This window comes from Stegodyphus dumicola, chromosome 12 (assembly GCF_044657685.1).
Source record: "Stegodyphus dumicola isolate Sdum_Otavi_A_Nest chromosome 12, ASM4465768v1".
NCBI classification, from domain to species: Eukaryota; Metazoa; Arthropoda; class Arachnida; order Araneae; family Eresidae; genus Stegodyphus; species Stegodyphus dumicola.
In genome coordinates, this window is record NC_140779.1 from 20,610,852 (window position 1) to 20,629,114 (window position 18,263).

General features: G+C 34.4%; 1 protein-coding gene across 1 annotated transcript in view; it reads left to right on the top strand.

The window, feature by feature from the left end:
- The first annotated feature begins 10 nt into the window (after positions 1–10).
- mRpL27 (mitochondrial ribosomal protein L27) overlaps positions 11–18,263 on the top strand; it is a 36,037-nt gene continuing 17,784 nt past the window's right edge. Inside the window, exon 1 of the mRNA XM_085827528.1 lies at positions 11–151. Within this exon, the coding sequence (XP_085683654.1) occupies positions 73–151 (79 nt within the window). The 5' untranslated portion in view covers positions 11–72. The remainder of the gene's footprint in view (positions 152–18,263) is intronic.

Below are 18,263 nucleotides of genomic sequence, written 5' to 3' on the forward strand. Positions count from 1 at the left end.
CCAGTAGGCAGAAAGACTTCATGTAAGATGTATTCGTTTGTTTAACTTTCATTTAACATCTGCTGTTTAAGTATGTCTAAATTAATAGCAGTTTTAAATTCGTTTTCATGTGCCATAAAAGGTGCTAGTTCTGCTTCCATGTTAACACCTGGTATGCTTTAATTTTATTTATTAGAGTTTTATGAGTTGTAACAGTGCTTTATTTGTTTTATGATTGTCATTGTATGTGTAAGAATGAAATATATTTGAGACATTTTAATCATAAATAATAAAAGTCAGAACGGTTACTTATATATTCGTCGAATAATTTTGCCTAGTAAATTAATTAAATTTTAATTTTTTTTTTAAATTGGTAACAGAAATAAAATTCTATCCATTACTAATCGTTGTTTTGGTTTTAATGTTGCTGAGATGTATAAAGGTCCATAAAATACACAGAAAATATGGTTATGTTGATTTTTATCATCGACATTACTATTTAACCTTTTTAAATATCTTGTAACGTAACTGTACACCGCTAAACTCATGGCCGATTAGCCGTTGACGAGCTTGGCGAGTAAATATGCTTCGCCGCCAACGGATCCTCTCCGGAAGAAAACCCTTAAATGGATCATCGATTCTGAATAGGAACGAAGGTTTCTCGAACCCGCAGTTTTCTTTGTCGGAAAATTTTACAAGTTTCCAGAAATGCGTTCTGTTGCTTTTTCAGTTATATATGTCTTATATCCAAAGGGCAATGTGAACAATTATTTAGTTTTCTTGAAGTACAAGTGTTTTTCAGGGTTCTGGGAAGCTGCATAAATTTAGGAACATTGGCTGTCTATCCATATTGTCCAGAGTTGAAAGGCTTTTTAACAACCTCCCTTCCCCCCCCCCCCAAAAAAAGAGGGTTGATCTTTACATTATGGTAACTTGGCGTTTTTTGGCGAAAATTTGGCGACCAACTCTCCTACAGCAACCCTCTATTTTTTTTTCCTACCGCCATTTTGTCTTCATGAAGTAAAGACATGTTTCTTTTCTTTTTATCTACTGAACACTTCTTCCAACAATCTACTAGCCGAATTACACTTATGCTAGAAATTTTATCTAACAAAAGTGCACAATACCATACTCCTTACGCGTTTTTCAAAATAACACATACACATAAACCATGTACACGCCGACTTATTTTTACTTAAAAAAACATTCCAGAATTGCACAAAAATGGCATTGCTCACACTCTTCACTATATCCATGTACACTGCTTTTTTCTCATAAATTAGAAAAATTTCACGAAAATACATGACAATTTTCTGAATCTTTAAACCCGGTAAAAAGAACATATATGAAATTACCTGATCGCGAAAAAGTATTTACCCTTTTCAAATATGAACATTTCCACATATAAAATAAATAAAATATCCAAAAACCTCTAAATCATCTATTACATTATACACGTCACCAACGAATTCATACCGCAAGCATTACAAATACTTAGTATCAAAAATTTAAATTATTTCCATGCACGTTTACTTCAACTTAAACGTGTACCAAATTCCTACAAACATAAAATTCACAAAATAACTATCATTTAATTAAAATATCACTAAACCATGTACACGTCGACTTATTTTTACTTAAAAAAACATCCCAGAATTGCACAAAAATGGCATTGCGCACACTCTTCACTATATCCATGTACACTGCTTTTTTCTCATAAATTAGAAAAATTTCACGAAAATACATGACAATTTTCTCAATCTTTAAACCCGGTAAAAAGAACATATATGAAATTACCTGATCGCGAAAAAGTATTTACCCTTTCCAAATATGAACATTTCCACATATAAAATAAATAAAATATCCAAAAACTTTTACCTCTAAATCATCTATTACATTATACACATCACCAACAAATTCATACCGCAACCATTACAAATACTTAGTGTCAGATATTTAAATTATTTCCATGCACGTTTACTTCAACTAAAACGTATACCAAATTCCTACAAACATAAAATTCACAAAATAACTATCATTTAATTAAAATATAATTAAATTCAAAAACACTACTTAAAATATAAATGAGCACATACATTAAATTAATACATACATAAATACCCATTTCGAATTCACTTTAGTTACGGCCATGGGATCCAAAAATTCACGAACACTGTTTCACACAACACAGAATAAAGCCAAATACAAAACTTCCAGATTTTTTCCCGATTTCCCCCCCTTTTCCGATTAAAGAACCGTAATTCGTCCATTAATATCACATGACATATCCCATGATCTCTCATTTCCCTCACACAAAATAATGCGTAATCGGAACTGAGTACTGCTCACATTATTACCAAAGTCTCAGGTAGTAACCTTTATCGCCTCCAAAAGGTCGCCAAACTACCAGTTACCATATTGTAAAGATCAACCAAAAAGAGATTAATGTTATATTTATATATTTGTAATTAAAATTAAGGTGATTTTTTTCTTATGCACCTACCATGCAGCTTTTTTTTTTTTTTTTTTTTCATTATATGCAATTTCTAGTTATAATAGTTTCTACAACCATACACCTGAGGATAGCCCAAATGGCACAGTTCTTGAATCTCAGCATGTGTTCAGCTTCTGTTTCACAAGTGCCAAAAAGTGTGTCAGGTGCATAATGGAAAGGTCTCAAAATTGATACGTTTAAAATAGAAATTTAAATACAAAATTAGTATATTTAAAATGAATTTCCATGTATTACTGTGATAAATTTTTTTAAACCTCCTTAAAAGTTATAATGCATTTTAAATTAAGGTTAATTCTTTTCTCTGTTTTATAATAAATAGCCCAGTTGATCAAAATGCTTCACCTGCCATATTAGGGATTAATGGAATGGTATATAAATAATTTGGTACATGCACAGTGCTATAGTTAATGTAACCTTAATGGCAACTAAAGGGGGTACTTACGGAAAATCCCGTCAACCACAAGAGATGCCAAACCAAAAAAAAAGAAAGTAAGAAAAGTGGAATAAATTACTAAATACAATAAAAAATGTTCTATTCTTATTTTTTTTTTTTTTTTCAAATTTATTATATTATCATTTATTTATATTTAATTTTTCATTAAAAATTTTCATTATTTTTTATTAAGGAGATATACTGTAAAAGCAATTATTTGGTAAAAGTTTACAATTGGGTGCCTCTTGTTTTTTAGCGATTCTTTTTTGATGCCAAGATCAGCACTAGGAAGACACAATTTCAAGATGGCCGCTGCACAAAATCAAAATAAGAAGTCGAAGAATTGCACAAACTCTGCGTCCATGTACACATCGATCTGTTTTCACTTAAAAAAACATCCCAGAATTGCACAAACTAGGCATTGCGCACTACTTTATATTTGTCCATGTACACATCAATCTATTTTTATTTAAAAAAATCAGGAGGCTAAAGCAAAGTTAAACTATCATGGTAACCAGAAATGAGATTTCATCGCCAAAATTTTACAAAAAATTGTGGCTAATCTAAGGGGCACCCAATTCTACACTAGAGCCAATTATTTTTGCTAGGCGCCATTTTGTGGCCATTAACACATTTTTTTTAGGCTGGTAAGATTCCATAACTTTGGAAATACTATTGGGGAAAGTGCAGAATCGCCCACTAATTGGCGCATTTTTAAGAATTGCACAAACTCTCTATCCATGTACACATCAATCTATTTTCACTTAAAAAAATCCTAGAATTGCACAAAAATGGCACTGCGCACTCCCTTGACTTATAATCCATGTACACATCGACATATTTTCACTTAAAAAGTCAAAGAAAATTGACAAAAATCCAATTTTCCCTACTCTTGTAAAAAACGCCAAACAAATGAGTAGGCGATTCTGCACTTCGCCAGAAATATTCAACATCATGGCTCTTCTGTAGTAGGCAGGCCCGAAATTTTAATAATTTTTTTTCTTCAAAAATGTGTGATAGAGGGGGGAAAAAAGGAGTCTTTAGTCAAGAATAATAACTAGCATGTGTAATCAAGGTTACACCAAATCCAGCGTGTTTGAAGAAGACTTTTTCATTTTTGGCGAAAAATCGCATAGTTTCGCGTCTTTTTGTTAATAGGCAAAAATGGTCAACAGCATTTTCTGTAAGTACCCTAAAGGGTTGGTTTGGTATTTTAGCGAACACTGAGAGTTGCTCAGGAGGGGCAGGTAGTTATAAAACCATGCAGATAAGGGGTCACATGAGAGCCTTGCAGTTGCTGGAGAGAGTGAATTTGCTTACAGCCGAAAACATCGCGGCAAAAAAATCGTGGGCGAAAACATCGTGGTACAAAATATCGTCGTCAAAAATAAAGCGGTTCAAAAACTTCGCAGTTTAAAAACATCGTCGTCGAAAATATCGCGGTAAAAAATAAAGTATCTACAAATCATCGCATGACGATAACATCGCAGACATGATTTTTAGATTTTTTTAGATTATACTTTTCATGAAAAATTACCAGTAAAAACTTTAAAAAAGTAATTTATTAATGACCTTCGTTAGTTAACTATGTCAGTTTAAAATTCTGTTAAATGCTATAAGTTGCATTAATTTTCTATGCTTAAGTTGCCTACTTACTTTATTAGGAAAAATGTATTAGTTAATAAAAAATATGAAAGTAAAAATTATCCTTCTTTCCATCTTGTGCTCACAAATCATTATAGGAATATCCATTTACAATTATTAAAGCCTGAAAAAAAGCATGTCTGTGATGTTATCGTCATGCGATGATTTGTAGATACTTTATTTTTTACCACAATATTTTTGACGACGATGTTTGTAAACTGCGAAGTTTTTAAACCGCTTTATTTTCAATGTCGATATTTTGTACCAGGATGTTTTAGACCTGCGATGTTTTCTCCCACGACGTTTTCGCCTTGCGTAGTTTTCTCCGTGACGTTATCGCTGGACACCAGTAAATTTATAAGTTAGGGAAGAAAAGTTTCTTTGCTCATCTTGTCGTGAGATGCCTTTCATATCTGTTAGTGGTATTTGCAGGAATAAATGCTAAAATTTGAATTAGTTCCACTATGAGAACCTAGCATGTTAAAACAAAATTTTCATAATTTATACGAGTTTTATATGAACAATGTACATTGCTTGCTTTTATAAATAAAACTATTACTAATAATAGAAGTATATTCTTTGGTGTAAGTATTCTTTTTATAGTATAATTATTACAATTATTTATCATCAATTATAATGATAATATAAAATTTTACAGTAGTATATTATTATCAGGGATAATAATAATGTAATGATAATTATAATTGTTATAATTCAACATAATGATAGTATACGAATAAAAATTAGACGGTATGGTAATTAATTTAGTACAATAGTTATTTATTGTTATTTGATAACTATTTATTGCTTTAGCCATAAAATTATATATTTGTAACAAACTTAAATTTTGAGGACACTTGTACTACTACCAGTATCTAAAAATACACTGAAGTGACAAAAGTCATGGGATAGCAATATGCAAATATACAGATGGCAGTAGTATCATGTAGAAAATGTATAAATGCGAAGTGCTTTGGCAGGGCTTTTATTTGTGTTAAAGTTACTCATGTGAAGAGGCTTTGACGTGATTTTGGCAGCACGATGAGAATTAACAAACTTTGAACGGGAAATAGTAGTTGGAACTAGATGCATGGGTCATTCCATTTTGGATATCGTTAGGGAATTCAACATTCCGAGATCCACAGTGTCAAGAGTGTGCCGAGAGTATCTAATTTCAGGCATAACATCCCACCATGGACAGCGCAGTGGCCGACCACCTGCACTTAACGACCGAGACCGGCGACGTCTGCGTAGAGTTGTCAGTGTTCACAGACAAGCAACACTGCGTCAAATAACCACAGAAATCAATGTGGGACGTACGAGGGACGTGTCCGATAGGACAGTGTGGCGAAATTTGTCTTCCTTGGGCTATGCCAGCAGAAGACCGACTCGAGTGCCTTTACTGACAGCACGACATCGCCTGCAGCGACTCTCGTGGGCTCGTGAGCATATCGGTTGGTCCCTAAACGAATGGAAAACCGTGGCTTGGTCAGATGAGTCACGATTTCAGTTGGTAAGAGCTGATGGTAGGGTTCGAGTGTGGCTCAGACCCCACGAAGCCACGGACCCAAGTTGTCAACAAGGCACTGTTCAAGCTGGTAGTGGTTCCACAATGGTCTGGACTGTTTTTACATGGCATGGACTCGGTCCTCTGATGCAATTGAACCGATCATTGACTGGAAATCGATACCTTCAGCTACTTGGAGATCACTTACAGCCATTCATGGACTTCACGTACTCAAACAACGATGGGATTTTTATGGATGACAATGCACCATGTCACCAGGCCACAATTGTTCGCGATTGGTTAGAACATTCTGGACAATTCCAGCGAATGATCTAGCCACCTAGATCACCCGATATGAATCCCATCGAACATTTATGGGACATAATCGAGAGGTCAGTTTGTGCTCAAAACCATGCACCGTCAACACTTTCACAATTATGGACTTCTATAAAGGCAGCATGGCTTAATATTCCTGCAGGGGACTTCCAACGACTTGGTGAGTCCATGCCACGTCGAGTTGCTGCACTTCGCCGGGCAAAAGGAGGACCAACAAAATATTAGGAGGTATCCCATGACTTTTCTCACTTCAGTGTATATATAGAAATGCACACAATTAAACTCAGTGTATTCAAACAGTTAATAACCAATGATGATTACTATCCCCAAATCCCTAAAACCTAAAATGTCTAGCAAAAAGTGTGGTAAAATTGTTATTCTTTTACTATAAGAAAAATATAAATTGTTTTTTAATAGCTAATTAATTTTTTTTTTCTGCTCTATCTGAATAAATATGTTAATTTTCTTATTTCTTTTATTTCTTATGGCTATCAAGAATTGAAATCCGGTTTCAAAATCCATCCACACTCATAGATGTGAAAGCAGATCATATAATGAGTGTAAAAATGTACATTGTAATGTCTCCAACAGAAATGACCTGGATTTGCATTTCTAGGTTACTAAAGCATTTTAATATACTTGTGTGCAAAATTGAGGGAATTTTCACATGTCGAATTTTTGGAAAACCAACGGACAGATTTTAATGAAATTTTTCATGAATATAGATTTGTGACAAAGAGATGTACCTTTCAAAAGTTTTATGTGTGTATGATTATCAGTAAAGCTCATAGTACAGGGATGCTCAAAATCCATTGTGATACTGAACTGAAAATAAATCTGATATGAGGTATGCTACCCTCTCGCAGCCAAACGTCATGGAGCTTGACGACATACTGGACAAGAGGCAGCTAAGGTGCGCCTGTGGCAGTTGATCCCACTATTGCAACAAAACAGTTTTCAACTCCAGAGTGGCTCTTCCAGGGAAATGGAAGGATTAAGTAGTTGCCCTCCAAGAGTGTCTCAGACATGCTGTATAGAGTTAAGGTCAGGAGATCTGGCTGGCGAATCCATGTGGCAAATATCCTCACTTTCCAGGTAACAAAAGCATTTGCGCTCTGTGTATACAAGCGTTGTTATTCATTAACAGAAATGCATGAACAACTGCATCCCTGAAAAGTCAAACATACGGATCTAAGATCTCTTCCCTATATCACATCCCAGTCAATGAGCCTTTAACAAACACGTGCAGGAGTGTGCCCATGTGCGGCCTTCGAACATAATGCCTGCCGAAACCATACACCTCCAACCCCATTATCATCGTTTTCCTTGATGAGAGATATTCCAGGCTAATACAGGTATGCTGAGTCGTTGTCTGGGCTGAATCTTGACTCATCTGTAAAACGTACAGTGCTTCTTTGAAGTCTGGTCCAAGGCACATATTGTCACTACCATGGCTAAACATGCTCTCTTGTGTGTTAGAGTGAACAGGACACAAACAGCAGGTCTTTTGGCATACAACTCTATCATATGAAGCTGTCGAGCAACTACAGACCATGAAACTCGTGGTCCATACAGCTTATGTAGAAGTTGTGAAGCTTAGCTGTCCTGTGTCATCATCCTAAAAGTCGCTAATAATGATCCTCATTCATCGTTGTGGATCTTGATTTTCGTCAGACAATCTTCAGAAAATTTCATATACAGTCAAAAGTCTTTAATCCGGACATCCATAATCCAGAATGATCTATAATCTGGACCTCAAAGGTACAAACTTTCTGAATACATTTACACATGTGCGTTTAATGTATAACAGAGAGTATAAGCTAAGCTAAAATTATCTATTTCAGTCAATGTTGCAGATTGCACTGTTCCTTGATCTTCTAATTGGATCCGGCTTATTATTTTTTACAGACTGTTAAAGCAATTTTATAAAAGTAAGCTTGAACTTTCTATTATGTCAAAAAGAATTTCCGATTCTGGAGCTGCCAGGATCTACAAAGCGAAAGCAAGTTTCTATGTTCATAAAACAGAAAGTGGAATTGCTGCAAAAAATGGATAAATGCATATCCTTTGTTTTTCTAACCATTCCAAAATCTGTTTATCAATTTCATGCTACTCTGCGGGGGGGGGGGAGACGTTGCGGCGTGCAATGAACTGGAAGTTGATCTGTCAGCACTATCCTTATCTTCAGGGCAGATGTTTTCATTTTATTCGGCTTATAATTCATTACTAAATGTAGTATTTCATCTCGATGTACTCCGTCTTTGATATGATTTAAATCAAATTCCTCGTCATTATAAATATCACGAATACACAACAAATAGTTTTCTAGTTGCAATTTTCTAATTTCGACTATACGTAATGTTTGAAAGAAATGTTTAATAAAGTAAGCAAATAAATATTAAGCTCTTTGTTTTTGTAAATTTTGATATCATTTAGATCATAATTGCTCTTTATTTCATAAATTACGGTTTCATAATTTTAATTTTATAATTTCTGTATGCCATCTTACCAGATTTAAACTGATGATCTATAATCCGGAATCGCCAAAGTCCCGATGAGTCCGAATTAAAGACTTTGACTGTATATTCCCCGGTAACTAGTGAGTTTCCATGCCCCACATATCAAGTTATACATGTTCACTTTGCCATGTAAATGAAACGTGGGTTCAACACAGAACACTAATCTGCCTGAAAAATCATCCAGTTGCAGGTCTATGCTAAACTTATGCATTTCACATTTTGACAGTTTTTAGTGCCTGTGCTTTCTCTGGTTTGCAAGATTTGAACTGCAGAAGCTTTTGCAATACATGCTACAATTCTGTTTATTTATCTGTTGGCATGATGCATGGACTTGCTAGGGCTTCAAGGCTCAGGCACTCTGGTACTAACTGCTGCTTCGTTGTTAACTAGGCAAATGCCAGAACATTTGTGCTTTTCTCTCTCACAAGCAGTCCCTGCCTTTGAACCTTTTCATCTGCTTTGTGATATTGTGACAGTAAGGTTCTTTTTTAGCAAATTTGACTTAAAAATGGCTCTAAAGAATGATTACTGATGGAGATTTTGCATGTTCTAACCCACAATGAATTTTTTCCCACTGAAGCTGCTATTTTGAATATCTTCACCTCTAATGAGTTTCCAGTGTTGTCAAAGGAAAGTTAGAGAATTAACCTTTCATTTGATGTATTTATTTGTAGAGATCACAAATATAATTTCTTTTTGTACTATTCATCTTAGATTACTTTATATGTTTGTTAAATTATCTTGAAAAAGTGAACTTTGAGAATTAATCTGTGTTTAACTTTTGCTTAAGTTTGTCTGTATCCTAATAATGAATAGAGACCTAAACAAGGAGAAGTATGTAGCTGTTCCCGAATGTTATGTACTAACTGAAGAATAAAGATTTCTGATGTGTGTACAGAATCCATGCATTTTTTGTTTTTTTAATTTTTAGTTTGTTTTCTGTCCAGATTTGGTGGTTTTCGATTCCAGATTTTATGGCAGGGCCATCAATTTTCCATTCAGTTTTGATAAATGTGCTCTTTATTCCTTATAGGGAAATAGAGAGTGTACATACATTTGTATTCTTTGAAGCTAAAAGTATGAGGCAAAATTATAGGTCTGTTTGAGTTCTCTTGGGAATGGGAGTTTGTAAGCTTTTGGGGATACTTTAAAAAATGACAGATTATAGTTCAAAAAGAAATGTTTATAGGACTAAAACTAGCAGAAACAGTACATTATGTGAAATTTTAATGATCAGGGAGTGAATAGTCTTCACAACATTCCTTTGAGCAACTAAGCTTTCATGAAGGGCATTCTAATCCACAAGCTGATTGGAAATTAGGAAAATAAAAGATATCAACAGATTAAAGAATTGTAGGGCAGGCACCAGAACTGGAGAACTGCCATTGCACTGGACCATTGAATAAAGGGACAAAAAGTTTAGAACCACTTGGTTTAAAGCCTAATACTGACTTTTATGTGATATTTGTGGAGGGCTAGTAAGAAAAAAGTTCATCAAACAACATACGAGAAAAACACCATGAGCTAAAGCAATTTCAATAGCATCAGTATTTTGACAGAAGATGGTTGTATTAGAAGAAAGAAGTTTGTATCTAGTTGGTCACTCATTGCATGATGCAGTGTTATTGAAAGGAAGATATGATTGTAAAGGTGAAAGATTTCTAGCATGAATAACAGCAGTTTAGAAAACTTGAATTGAAAATTTTGACCTGAATAGAAATCATTGTCAATCTAGTGGAGTCCATTCTCACCATCACCCCAAAAAATTCAACATACTTATTAGGTTATTGGTTTGGTAAATGATGATCTCTGCCTAGGATTACCAAGGCATTATTACAGAAGATGTGAAATGTAAAAAAAAAAAAAAAAAAAAATGTTTCATGTGCAAAATGTCTGACTGCAGCATTTTAATGTGAAATCTTGCAAAAAAAACATGTGAAGAAAATTTCCTGAAAGTGACCCAGCATGCTTCAGGATGGGCATTAACTTTGAACGAGACTTGTAAAAGGGCTAACTAATAAAATCTTCAGATTCGTTTCCAAACTAGAAGAGCCTCCGTGTGGACAGTGATTTGCTTCTATGAAAGAGGTTTATTCAGTAGTTGCCCAAGCTATTCAAAAAGTGAATAAAATTAGTATCGCAGGAGGAATACCAAATTTTCCAAGAAAATGGATCATACCTGTCATTATGAAGCAAAAGATTTATACAGAAAGAATTAATTTAGGGAAGGCACTGGGATCCAAAATTTAGGAGCGGCAAAAATTTAGAACTTTGGGAGGCGCTTGGTAATAAAATTTAGACCCGCAGAGATTGCATCAGGCGGTAAAAAATCTAGCTATGTTAAAGGACGGTCGCGTATTGGACATTCTGCACAGGCCGCTCTGGATGTCGTTGCGGACTGGGCCCGCCAACATAAAATCACAATATCCACAGCTAAATCACAAGCACTCCTGATTGCAGCACGTGGTATCTTGCGCCGAAATCCACCATTACGTATTCAAGGTGCTTCTATTCGCTACGTTCAAGATCTGAAATATCTAGGTGTCACAATCAATAACAGACTCTCTTGGTTACTACACATCCGACAGATCAAGTTAAAGGTCAAGATTATACATCAGCACATGTTAAGGACAACTGCCAAAAGTTAGGGTATCAGATCAAGCATGCTCAAACAATGGTACCATGCAGTGATTGAAAAGATCATATTATACTGCTCAGGTATCTGGGCCTGTCACCTCACTAAGCATGAGCATAGAATGTTGATATCCATGCAATGTCTCTTCCTATTGAAAATTACACGATCCTATCGTACTACTTCAAATCAGGCCTTAATGGTTCTAGCTGGTGTTCCACCTCTTGATCTCACTGCAGAGAAAGAGGCCTTTCTTTCAAGAATACTACGCCTTCAACGTGATGCTGAGTTATGGTCCTGCCACTTTTCTACAATAGACTTTGAACATCGGCCCTCCAAACCACTCTGCCGTCCTGCCGAATTTGATCTGCCTGATTCTATCTTCACATCCTCTCAACAGCTTCTGCCTAACTTCAACATTGAGATTTATACTGATGGATCTCCTTCTCCGACAGGTACAGGTTGCGGCCTCTGTCTGTATGTGAATGGCACACTAACATGCACTTGGAGAAGAAGACTGAATACTAAAAATTCCATCTATCAAGCAGAACTTGTTGCCATTAAAAAAGCAATAGACCTATAGTTCTAAATTTACTGCTTGCACCATCATTTATGCGGACTCTAAATCCAGTCTTGAAGCCTTACAAAACATACATCCTACTAGCTCGCTGGTCCATATTATTCAGCAACTTCTTCTTCAACTGCCCTCTAATCACCGTCCCATTCTCCAATGGGTCCCTGGACACAGCGGGGTTTTGGGCAATGAACATGCAGACTCTATAGCTAAAGAGGCTTCTCAAGGAATTCATTTAGTGGAATATCCAATAGCCTATCCAGCCTCTTATTTGAAGTCAATTGCCATAGCTAAACTTATGGAATGTTGGCAGCAGAGCTGGTCCTCTGCTACCACTGGACGACATACCTATCTTTTCTTTCCAAGTCTCAGCAAAGATGATTATTTCAAACTTCTCCCAAGCTGCCTTTTTCACAGGACATGGACCATTTCCAACGTACTTACATAGATTTCACATTCGAACGACAGACATCTGTAACTGTGGCAGTCTCGGATCTCCGGATCATTTCGCCTTTGACTGTGTGCACACCAATCAATTTCATTTCAAGAGACCTCTTACGCAGTACTGGCAGCAGTGGGCTCAATATCTCTTAAATAATCCATTGTCCATCAATAAACTTCATCACATCATTGGCATCTGTAATAGCCTGTACACATTTACAAGCTAAGTCTCTCCTTCATGCTCTTCACATTACATATGTTAACACCATTTACACATATCAGTATATTATTTCTATATAGTCTCCATATTCTAAGTTTGATACTATCTATTGTATAATTAATGTGTTGCATTACGTGTTTTGCAATGTTTTTGTATATATTGTATATAAAGTTATTTATTGTTGTTTATTACTCTATTATATTGTATTGTATACTTTAGTATTTTTGTATATATAGTCTCCATACTCTACGTTTGATATATATTATCTGATTGTGTACAGACTATATTGCATTGTAAGCTGTGTAATGTTTTTTGTATATATTGTATATAGAGTTATTTATTGTTGTTTATTATTCTATTATATAGTATCGTATCTTATATTGTATATAGTATATTTATTATATTGTATATTCAAAGCATTATATTATATATTTTGGTATTCCTGTATTGTTTTGTATACTTTATATTCTTGTTTTTGTACTTATACCTATACATTTGTATTTCTCATTATATGCTCGTTTGTTGCCACTGTTTACATGTTTTATGGTAACCAATGTTCCAAATTGATGTCTGGTCATCCTATCATGCATATTCTTATTCTTGCAAATGTATGTGACTATGATATTGATCTACTACTATTATGATAATGAACTACTACTACTATGACAATGACTTATGATTATGAACTCTGGACTACAAATTATGACATTGAACTCTAAATATTGACTATGACCTCAATTTGACTATATATACTGTGGACATACTTGTAACAGTGACTTTTATGAATGTATTCACAGCAAGCCTTGCTACTATTGCCATGTACTCTCTCTATGACTACTCTCTGTAAATATCTAAATTTTTGTGATCAATAAATGCCGCTGATCTGCCGGGTCAGACCTGGTTGTGGCGGTAGCTAGTGGTGGATGACAATCCACTATGAGAGCTTTATCCTGATTGGTTTATTCCTTTGGTCGGGAGCTCTCATAGTGGTGGTCGGTCAGTCGGTAAAAAATCTAGCGCTGTTCCTCCTTATAACAGGGTTCGTAGCGGTCCTTATAAGTGCTTATAAGTCCTTATATTTGAAAATAAAATATAAAGGCCCTTATAGGTGCTTACTTTTTCTTTAAAGCCCTTATTTTTTTTTTTTTTTTTTTTTTTTTTTAAATGAACGCGCTATTTTTCCCGGTACCAAAGCCGAAACTAAATAAACAACTTTTCTTCCTAATATGGAATGTCAGATGGTGAATCATACTCCCGGAAATAGCTTTTCCCCTTTCTCTGCATTAACCTTTGGTGTGCACGAAGAGTACAGACAGGTGCCCGTCGTTCTATTGGTCAAAGAAATGCAAAAGTAATAAATAAAGGGAAAGTAATCGAATAGTCAAAATAATTTTGTTTTTTTGGCCAATACATTATACAGTACGAAGATTGGGAGGTTCTCCCCTTTCTCCGCAAAATCTTGAATATTGAAACTGTTACAGTTCGCTGCAAAACAAGCAAAGGACTTTTTTTTTTTTTTTTGTCACTTTCCAATCTGGATTGAATAGGACTAAAGTTCTGCGGTCTATCAACCCAAGCGAAGAATGATTCTATTCTGGAAATTTAACACCGTCTGTTGAAAATTAGAATGAAAAACACCCCAGTTATTTAGTTCTTTATTCTCCCAATACCGGCAGCGTAATGGCAGACCGCACATTGAGTTGAACAATGTTAAGCAAATTTCGCTTAGTGCGCATGCTTGATGGTGTACCTTTGGCACGGAGAGAAATATTGGCGACTAAGCAACCCTACGCTAGCTTATTCGTGATCACCATGGCTGTCGAGTGTGTTCGAGTGATGTTTACAATTGTAATGTTGTGGAACTTTGCTTATTAGTTATTTTAACGTCCACACCGATTGCACTTGCTTATTTTTCTAATATATATTTCATTGTAATTTGTCAATAATAGTGCATTTAATATTTGTTAACATATGTTCGTAATAATTCGTTATTTAAATGTAATTTGTTTACATGTTATAATTCAGTAATTGTAAACTGGAGTATCTCGCTTAGTTTGTTAGCGTATATTCGCGCTTTTATGTTATCATTTCAAAGAATTTAATAACTAGCATTAAGGAATTGTAAAACTTCTTCAGTGTTATTTGCAAGCACTTGTTATATCCCTCAGTGTTTCTTTATGTATGTACGAATGGAACGTATGGTAAATCCTGAATTGTTTTTATTGCTTAAAAGTATAATAAATAAATTTTCAACTAATATATCCTAAATTTCAGTCTTTTTCTGAACGAAAATTTGTACGGTTCCAAAGGAATGTGCAGAATTTCATAGGTATTATATTTTACATTTTGAATGCAAACACTGCTTCACATTACTTCGCAATAATTTCAGTTTTCTAGTTGTTTGAGCAATACAGCAAAAAATAGTATTTTAACACAGTAATTAATTTACATTTACATTATACTGTACGAAGATTTAAACGCCAGATTTGTTTACAATCAGATGGCGGTACATCTACCATATACCGTATTTATCTTTTCAAATCGCGCCAACATAGTAATTACGCCAAATTGTTTTCTGGGCATGCGCAGTATGCAACATTCGTTTAACACTGTTCAACTCAATGTGCAGTCTGCCATTATGCATACCGGCAGCTGTTGATTCCGATTGTGTAATATCACGTAGGTAAGAATTACGGCGCACGTATTGCGCAATAACACTTGCAATATTTTGCAGAGATAATTAATTTTGATGTTTTGTCCGAGATTTGTATATGAACACTTAAAAGAGTTTTACTGTGCTTGCTAAGCAGAATATTTTTCAGTTCCATTGGTTTATTTTTATATGATGCGCATATCGAAATGTCAAAAGCATTTATTTAGTGGAAAAATTTAAAGAGCGGTTACAGTCTACCCCCCCCTTCCGCTCCTCTTTTTCAAGTTACGCTCGACTGTGCGAATATTCGCCAATTTCCAAGTATGCGGGTTAGTTAAGATTTTACTGTTAAAGGATGACTGCATGAAGCAAATTTCTGTCTTCTGATTTCAGAAATGTTCCTCTTTTTTACTTAAATTACTTTGCTTGCAATATCTGTTAGGAGAAAACTGATATACGATGAAAAATTTAGAAAATGTTCAGAATTTAGATTTAAATTATTTAAATATCAATATGAGTGGAAAAATAAAATTGTATTTATTATTAGGTTCCAAGTGAATACAATAAATATGCCTTATTATTATTTTTTTTTCTTTATTTTGAACTGAAATTTCATCATTAAATCTTGTAATATAGTTTAGTTTGGCATAGTTTTTTTTTTTTCCTCTCATTGTAAACTAGTTCTGTAAATTGAACTATTATTTAAAATTTTAAAAAAAAAAGTAATTATTTTTCATGGTTGAGGTAATGCTCATTCTTTCTTAATAAATACTGCATTTCTCATATTTTAAATTACAAGTCTAATTTTTAAGGTTATGCAGTTGTGTATAATGTAATTAGACAGGTGCTTATTTTTTTCTTAAAATGTTCTTGAAAAGTGCTTATAGGTGCTTATTTTTTTAACTAAAATGTGGCTATGAACCCTGTTATAATCTAGCGCCTTAAGTATATGTGGGAATTTATTTATTCAGGATTCCTGATCAGCCTTAAGCGTAAGTAAGAAACAGATGTAAGTATAATAAATAACTACATAATGCAATCAGGCTTATTTGTCTCGGTTCACAATAGAAGCAAGACAAAATTTAGTGGAGCAACTTGTGTTTCGTCGCCAATCTCATGATACATAGCCAATAATGCTAACCCAATAATGTGGATGCTATTAAGCTTTACTGATTCCAAGGAATTTCAGCTAATATAGCAGATTACTTTGTTCCCTAACTTTCTGATTTGATCTAGCTTAATTATTTTTTGCAGGCTGTTTTTATTACGGCAATTTTTCTGAAAATTAAGGTTTCAAATTTCAATCATATTGAAAAGAGTTTCTAATTCTGGAGCTGCAACAGGATCTACAGGGCGAAAGCATCTTTTGATGCCCATTAGACAAAAAGTGGAATTGCTGCAAAAAATGGATAAAAGTATATCCATCTCAAAATTATGCGAGGAGTACGGCATTTGAAAAGTCAACAGTATATGTCATAAGAAAACAGAAAAATGAACTTTGTGAAGATTCTGACACCCCACTTGCAATGAATAACAGAAAAATTATCCATTATGCTAAAAGTGAAGATCATGACAAAGTGATAATTGAATGGGTCAGAGAGCATCACAGAGAGTGCGTGCCACTGACAGGTTAAATGCTAATGAAGCAAGCTAAATTATTTCACTAAGAAGTGAACTTAAAAATTCAGTGCACATATTAGACAGGTTAGTTAACCAAATTTAAAAATCATCATGGTATAAGGCAATTAAGAATTTCAGATAAAAAAGCTTCAGCTGCTCAACTATTTGTAGATGAATTCATTAATAGTTAAAAGTTATCTCTAGAACAAATTTACGGCACTGATGAAACTGGTCTTTTCTGGCAATATGTAATGTAAAATATCTTGGCAACCTTCATAGAAAAATGCTCCAACTCATGTCAAACTTCCAAAACGAGACTAGCAATTTTAGCATAAGCAAATGTGGCAGGAATGAACAAGTGTAAACTTTTCGTAATTGTGAAAAATACAGACCTTGAGCATTTAAAGTAAGGAGAAAAAGTTTCCTGCTATACAATCGTGCAAATAAAAGAACACGGATGACACAAGTGTTAATGAATGATTGGCTTGAAAATCATTTTATATCTGAGGCTCAACAGAATTGGGTATGTTTACCTCGTAATGCAAAAATTGTTATGATCATAGACAACTGTTCGGCTCATACTTAGGGACTGAAAAAATTTAGAACTTAGGGATGCTCTTGGTAGCAGAATTTAGGACCCGCAGAGACTGCATCAGGTGGTATCAGCGCCGGTACAAGTATCTGTTTGAATTTATTTATTATTTATAAGCCTTAAGCATGTGCAAGAAATTGATATAAGTATAACAAATAACTAAACTAATACAATTAGGCTTAAATGCCTCAGTGCGTGATAGAAGCAATATAAAATTTAACGAACAACTTGTCTTTCGTCGCCAATCTCATGATACATAGCCAATAATGTATAGAGGGCACTATTAAGTTAGGCTAAAATAATGCTTTACTGATTTCAAGGAATTTCAGCCAATATATTAGATTGTGCTGTTCCTTAACTAGCTGATTTGTTTAAGCATAATTATCTTTTGCAGGCTTTTTTTTTTTTTTACAGCAATTTGATGAAAATTAAAGTTTTAACTTTCGATCATGTCGAAAGGAGTTTCTAATTCTGGAGCTGCAAAGAATCTACAAAGCGAAAGCATATTTCGATATCCATTAAACAAAATGTGGGATTGCTGCAAAAAAAATGCCAAAATTATGCGAGGAGTATGGCCTTGGAAAATCAGCTGTATATG